The sequence below is a fragment of the Pipra filicauda genome, unplaced genomic scaffold, assembly GCF_003945595.2.
Source record: "Pipra filicauda isolate LSUMZ 115617 unplaced genomic scaffold, ASM394559v2 scaffold4_size7858003_pilon, whole genome shotgun sequence".
In the NCBI taxonomy this organism is placed as follows: Eukaryota; Metazoa; Chordata; class Aves; order Passeriformes; family Pipridae; genus Pipra; species Pipra filicauda.
Genome location: NW_024104643.1, coordinates 1,061,606 through 1,069,145, shown reverse-complemented (window position 1 = coordinate 1,069,145; position 7,540 = coordinate 1,061,606). Strand labels below are relative to the sequence as shown.

The 7,540-nt window shown below is 43.7% G+C and overlaps 1 protein-coding gene across 1 annotated transcript; it reads left to right on the top strand.

Moving 5' to 3' along the window:
• The first annotated feature begins 3,263 nt into the window (after positions 1-3,263).
• Positions 3,264-6,956, top strand: RPS16 (ribosomal protein S16). The gene is made up of 6 exons (XM_027747837.2): positions 3,264-3,314; positions 3,399-3,454; positions 4,128-4,229; positions 4,909-5,005; positions 6,587-6,634; positions 6,761-6,956. The coding sequence occupies exons 2-6, from the start codon at positions 3,407-3,409 to the stop codon at positions 6,904-6,906; spliced, it is 441 nt and encodes a 146-aa protein (XP_027603638.1). The 5' UTR covers positions 3,264-3,314; positions 3,399-3,406; the 3' UTR covers positions 6,907-6,956.
• Positions 6,957-7,540: the final 584 nt, after the last annotated feature.

Genomic DNA, 7,540 nt, shown 5'->3' with positions numbered 1-7,540 from the left:
CTACATAAAATCCCACAAAAAAGAACACCCCACAGAAACACATAAATCACAAAAATCTTCAATAGGTTTGACTCCTGCATGGGAATGCCAAATAAAATTTGTGGGTTGCACTACATCAGCCTGACAGTATTGGTGAGCAGTGGACTGACAGGTAGGTTTTGTACTGCAGTTTTCCATCTGCTCCATAGTCGCAATTTTCCAAATGACCTCTGTTAGCTGCTCTGCTCAGCCCAGCTCACTGACTCTGCTTAGCTCACCTTTGCCCAGCTCCTGCTATTCCCTTCCTGCCCTCCTCCCTATGGAGCCATGCTACCTACACAAAGTTTGTGCTCCTGTCACAAACTGAGGAAACAGTTGGAGACATTGCCGGTGACATTCCCTTACGGTGCCATGCCCTGCTGCCATACCCTTGCTGCTCCCAGAAAGCTGAGAGAGTAACAGTGCATGTGGCTGGTCTACAGGAGATGAGCAGGTCACAGCAGCATCTTACATCACAGCCTGCAATAAGATCAAAGCAGCTCCCGCGGAGGAGGTCAGGCAGTGAGATTCTCAATTCCTTAAAGCCTCACTAGATGCCCATGTAAAAGATTTAGTAGTTTTAAGATACTTGTTGCTACAAAGATACACAACAGATCATCTGCTCGTAGAATGCAGAATCACTGTGAAATGAAGGACTTACACTTGAGTAAAATCCAAGCAGTTATTCTTCTGTTAGGAAATAATGAAAATGCTCTATCTAGATGGGTACAAACCTGCCAGTTTTTTAATGAGATGCTCTTTCTGCTAATAGTGGTTTACCAGTAAACACGCTTTAATTTCTCTGGGCCTGATTATTCACTGCTTTATGTGCTGCATAACTCTTCACACTGGTGCAAAATAAGGTTAAAAAAAGGCCACCAAGCAAATGCTTACATTACACAGGTGCAATTATTTCACAAATAAAAAGGAAGTTTACAGAAGAGTTTATAGGTGGTGCTTGGAAATTCTTACCATGTATTCCTTTGGAAGTCTGAGGTACATTACCATTTTGAAGTACTCTATGCTCAGTAAAACTAAATAGGGATATTGTTAATGCTTGGACTTTTTGTAAAAGTATAGTATCTTATCTGAGGGGGTTTTTCCATTCTGGTACTTTTCTTTTTGCCTCTTTTGTACGGTGATATTTATGATCTAATTCACTGTTACAATGTTACAGACTAATTTCCGTGCTACATGCTTTCTAAATACCTTTTAGCTCCCATTCCTGTTTTTATGCTAGAAAGTAAAGGGAACAAGCAGGGCAAAGCCTTTAACTTTATCTTCCATGCAACACTATCACTATATGTTGGTTATCTTCTTATTTTGAAAATAGAAGATGGAAAGATATATGTATGTAGGCATATCCCTGTTTTTACACACAGGCTCCTCTAGGATGATTGCTTTTAGTTCCAGGAAGAGCATGCAGCATCACAAATGAGGATGAATTTTAAAGGGCCTAAGAAAGCATGCTCCCAAAATGTAAGCTTTACACATTTGAAAACACCCTATTTAATGATATACTTTATATTAAAACTGCAGGAGCAGATCTCAGATAATGCCCACATGGTGAACACATTTAGATTTGCTTTCTTTTGCTTTAAAAGTGCCATAAACACCCAACAAAACTCAGTTACTAATGGCTCACCTTTGGGTTGATCATAAGTCTTAGCTGAACCTTTTTGTCTAACTGGGTTAATTAGGTATTATATTTTCTCTTTCTCACCTAGATAAAGGTTTAATAATGTCTTAATATTTCAGCTCCTGCAGCCACTTTCATTGTGCAAGTTAAAAATCTCTTATGCGGGGCCACCTATTTTCACCAAATATGTACAAGCTAAATTGTTTCTGAAATGTTCGCTCATCTGTGAAACCTATCTGAAATTGGCCAACAAGGAGGTGACCATTCCGCTTTCTCCGATGATGGGGAAAGACTGGATGATAGACACGTGTGACTGCATAAACACTGTTCCTTAGGAAACAGCCTTAAAAAAAATAAATCACTTTTTGGATCACATGTTAAAGCTTTGTACAATTGAGGGTTTGAGATGTGCTAAATCTTACATGTTCTGCACAGTACTATTCACTTGAATAGAAGTAATCACTCAAATTGCATAAAGCTAAGTGCTTGTTTAATTCCTCACATGACTGATGACTAACGTTCAGTATTTAAAATCCTGTCCAAAGACAAAGGAACTGATTGTTTCATTTGAGAATTCAACTTTCTAATTCATCACAGTAATTTAAACCTTTATCATTTAAAATATCTAAGAAGCATGACCTTGCTTCATTGACAGATTCTGCTTTTGTCCTTCTAGAAAATTTTGCATACTAAATACTAAAGCATTAGAAGTAAAATATTTTCAGTCTGGAAGTGACTGCAATTCCATGTTTTATGACATATTAAACAAGAAAAAACGGAGGTAGAAGCTAAATTTGATGGGGCTCCCTGAATGTGCTGAATATAAGGAGAACTCCTTGAGTTAATCTTAAAACATAACAGTTGCTGAATATTTAAGTGGGTATAAGGCACTGCCCAAATGGGCCTCAGTGTACAGTGCTAGAGGAGAATACAGGGTTTAATGCTTCATCTTCTCTACCACTTCACCAGACTTTAAAACTGTAAAAGCTATGTAGTTTGTATTGTTGCATCTCAAGGAGGTTCAAAGAGTGACTGTGAGCCTTTCAGGTGGGGCATCATTGGTTCTCTTTACAGCAGAAGCCCATCTAGCCTCTGCTTTGTGACCGGGTCACCGAACAGAAAGAGTACTGTGGTGTCCACAGTAGAAAAACCCTCTCTCAGGCTGCAGATCCTCTCTATCTCTCGTAAGAACTCTTTCAAGCTGCTGTAATCCCTGTCAAAGCTCGGGCAGGGAGCGGCCTCCCCCGCCGAGCCCAGGCCGTGCTGCTCCGGCTGCCGCCAGCTCACGCGTCCCGGCCGTGCGGGGGGCGGGACCTGCAGCCCGTGCTGCCTGGTGGGAGCAGGGCAGTAGGGTTGGCCCAGTCTGGGGCCCAGAGCTCAGCCCAGGCTGAGGCACGCTCCCCTTCCCGGTCCTGCTCCCGCCGCGGCCGCCCCTAACCCGCCCCCCGGCCCGCCCAGTCACCGCCTGCGAGGGGCGGGGCCACAGCGGCGCGGGCGGGGCGGTGCTGCCGCAAAGCGTGACAGGCTGGGCACAGCAGGGTGCGTGTTTTGTCGCACTGGTGGAAGTTACGGCACTGCGCTTTGCGGCACGCGCCCCTGTTGGCGGGCCGGGGAGCCCCGCGCGGCCTTTCTGCGCAGCCGCCGCCGCCGAGTCCGGGTGTGTGTCCGCGCCGCTCCGGCCGCGCCGCTTCCAGCCCGGCTCTCGGCGGCGCTGACCTCGTTTTCTCCCTCTCTCTTGTAGGAGCAGCCATGCCAGCCAAGGGTCCCCTGCAGAGCGTCCAGGTCTTCGGGCGGAAGGTGAGGCGCGGGCACGGCGGCCCGCACCGCGTGTTCCGCTCTCCCGGGCTGGGCCGCGCCCTCGGGCCGTTCGCGCTCGGAGTCTCTCGGCCGCAGCTCCTCGCCGGGGCCGTGCGGCGGGGCTGGGCCCGCTTGCAGCCCACGTGTCCCGCTCCGGGGGTGCCGAAGCGCGGACTGTGCCCGGGGCGGAATTGGGGGGGCGGAGGGGATTTGCTTTCGAGGAAGTGGTTCTGGGGTCTCTCTCTCCAGACCTCGGGAGCGGCCGCCGCTGCCGTCTGTAAGCCACAGGGGCCTGGCTTATCAGTGGCAGTGTCCGAGGGCCACGTTGTGAGGTGGTGGCGGGAGGGTAAAGTTCTCACTGCTGGAATCTAGCGTCTCGAAAAATTCAAGGTAACGTGCTCTTGTGAGAAAATGACCCACGCAAATACGGTGTTACAGAAGGGAGAGAGTCTTTCCTTTGTATATAGCTACATCTTGGAACTACAAGCACACTTTTATTAAGACTCTGCTTTAATGTCAGTATCTGAAAGTGTAAGTAGTGGTATTGTTTTGTTTAGTGCAAAATGGTAATTTTGGGCATTGGACTAAGACTATTAGATTTTAAGCTTAAGTGAAAGTTCACACTGCTTGTGCAGAAATGAAATGCTGTACTAATACATATTTGTATTTTTAGAAAACCGCTACGGCTGTTGCCCACTGCAAGAGAGGGAATGGCCTCATTAAAGTGAATGGAAGACCTCTGGAAATGATCGAGCCCAGAACTCTGCAGTATAAAGTAAGCACCCGCACAGTCTCTGCCTTTCTCCCCTTGGGTGTTAAAATACCTTTATACACCTCATTACTTGACAATGGAGATGAGTTGCTGACAGTACTGAATTTTTGGTTGTTACTTGATTACCTAAAATGTAGATACTGTTATGAAAATTTAGAAAACTGCACTAACATACGTCAGTGTAATTACGTGGAGTATTTTCTGCAGTTCTGCATTTTTAAATGGCTTAAAGCTCTCCTTTTAAAAAGGTTGTTTAGAACTGTATGAAATGCCTGCTGAGCACTGCGGAGAGAATCTAAAGCTGGATAGATAGCTATAAAGTGTAATAAACAGTGAAGAAAACTACCAACAAATCACTTCAGGTTTTCAATTTTTATAAACTTGATTTATTTTTTGCATGTAGTTATGGCATTCTACTTAAACTATTCCCTTGCTCTTAATTCCCACATACTTTGCTATTAAGATACTTGAAACTTATATTTATTGAAGTCTTGAGTTTATTTATCTTATGACAGCACTGGTAGATGTCAAAAAACTCTGCAAGCGGTGTATTTAATCTAGATGTGTGCTTCTAAAATAAAGGCTCCATTTTTCAGAGTATTCAATAACGTCTCATTTTGTAAATGCACTGCAAGCTCCCGTCCTGATCACAAATGAATACTCTTTGTGTTTTGCTTCCCAGCTGCTTGAACCCGTCCTCCTCCTGGGGAAGGAAAGGTTTGCTGGTGTTGACATCAGAGTCCGTGTGAAGGGTGGTGGCCATGTAGCACAAATCTATGGTACGATTTTTGGTGGGATATCTGGTGTGGAGTAGATCGGGTTAAGCCATTCTAGTGAGTTGGCGCTGGCTGGATGCCAGGAGCCCACCAAGCTGCTCTGTCGTTCTCCTTATCTGGATGGGGAAAGGGAGAAAATAAGATAAAAAAGACTTGTGGGTCAAGATGAAGGCAGTTGAATGAAACAATAGCAAAAGCTCTGGATGGAAGGAAGGAAAACAAAAGGCTTCCATGAGGAGGTGATGTTCAGTCACTTCCCGGGAAGTACGGCCTCAATACCTGTAGCAGTTTCTTCTCTTTCCTCTTTGCTTTTATTGCTGACCAGACATCCTATGGTATGGAATATCCCTTTGGGTCAGCTGTCCTGGCTGTGTTCCCTCCAAGATCTTGCCCAGTCCCAGTGTAGTGGTGGGGAGCAATGTTGGAGGCACAACCTTGATGCTGTGGGAGCGCCGCTCAGCTGTAACCAGAGTATGCACCATGTGAGAGCTGTCACAGGAAAATCACCTCCATCTCAACCAGCCCTGATGTGACCATATGCTTAAGAGACTGAGTTCAGAATAGTGACTTGCCAAACTCGATGTTCTGTTTCTTTTTCCACTGCGCAAATGTAGTTTTTCATAAGGGCTTATTAGTTATGTTTTGTGTGCAAAGCTGTAACATCTAGAGTAAAGTGAGTGAAGTAAATTGATGAAGTTTTGAGGAAATGTGAGGAAACTATCTTTACATGGTGCAGTGTGACAGGGCAGTTCAAATGCAGCTGAGCACAAGGATTTTGGGAGGGGAGGAATGGTGTTTATCATTAGAAATTAAATCTTAATTCTGTATTTCCGTGTTGTTCAGAAGCATCTTTCAGCTGATAAGCAAAGCAAGGCAGTTTTACCCTTGCAGAGAAGGTTGAGAACATACTTGCATTAGCTGTTGATAAAAGTTCATCTTTGCAAATAATAGATTTGTTCTGCTCTTTTAGTTTGAATATAGGGTAGTGAAGTGGAGCTGAGACTGCATAAAGGGCAGAGGCAAGTTTCAGGCTCAAGGTTGATCACATTTGTTTTTCAGACCATTCATATTTTCATCAGAGTCCTGATGTCGATGGTTTGACAAATAACAGTGTAACAACATCCTGACGGTTAAGTCCTCTGCTTCTGGTTTGAGTTCTGGTTACTGTGCTGTAGGGGTTTGTTCGTGACATGTGCTGGCACTCATACCCTCATGTTGTCCGTCTTGCCTCCTTAGTCTTTCAACACACTGCTCAGTTTTGTCCTTGTTGAAAAGTATAGACATTGCAGAGAACTGTCCGTCAGGAGATGTATCTATGTTAGTACTGGGGAGATAAGGTGATCAAACTACCCCTTGTACAATTTCTTGGTTAGCTGGCAGTTGTCAAGTCACAGATGAACTGTGGGTGGCCTCTTGACACAAGTTTCTTCAGATTTGCCAAAGTAAAGGTCACGTAGAGTATTAGGGAGGGAAAGGACAAACTGGCAGCAAACAAGATAGCAAGTTTCTCAGATAGCTGGAACCATGTATTTAAATTTTAAATAGATTTGCAATCCTTACCAATCCTTTACCTTTTTCTAACAGCTATCCGTCAAGCTATTTCCAAAGCTTTGGTGGCTTACTATCAGAAATGTAAGTAATTTTGACTGTTGTATTAGCTTTAAGTGAAAACGTATGGCTTTTGGTAGTTTGATTGCAGAAAGCGTTAATATTGATGTTGCATGCGAAACTGCTTAAACTGATGATTTTTTTAAACAGATGTTGATGAAGCTTCCAAGAAAGAGATCAAGGATATTCTAATCCAGTATGATAGGACTCTACTGGTCGCAGATCCTCGCCGTTGTGAATCCAAGAAATTTGGAGGACCTGGTGCTCGTGCACGCTACCAGAAGTCTTACCGTTAAAATTGTTTTACTGTCACGAGAAGTCAATAAACATAAAGAATTTGATAATTTTTGTGTTTCTAAATTGTGTTTTTCTGTGTGGGTAAATAGATTTTTTTTTTCTCCACTGTTAACTTGAAATTAATACACAAATTGATAGGTATTAAAGTAAAATCAGAGAGCTGATAGCAATTCTCTTTTATCCATTCGTAGTAAGTCTGGATAGGTAAGGTCTTGAGAATAAAGAAAACCTTTCTCCTGTTGATCAGTGTGTGGTTATCAGAACATAATGGCTCACATCCTAGGTTTTACGGGTACATGAAGCAATATAGTGGCTCATGAAAGCAGAGTTCAATCTTCACCTTTCTGGTACAAATTAACGTTGTCAAAACCAAAGTAATTACCAGGGGCAGGGGACGGAGGTTTGTTGAGCTCTTGCATTACCAGATAATACAAAGATGGAGTTTTCTTGCTCGGTATGTCTAAATGTAGGAAACTTAAAATAACAAGCCCCATGTATTTGGTTAAAAAGTAGTCTTTAGTAAAAAACATAGAGTTTTGAGTAGATATGGGATATACCAACAAGAGACTGTTGAAAAGGCTCACGGTCCTTTAGAAGAGTTGCAGGTAATGGAGTGAGGCCTTGGATACAAGC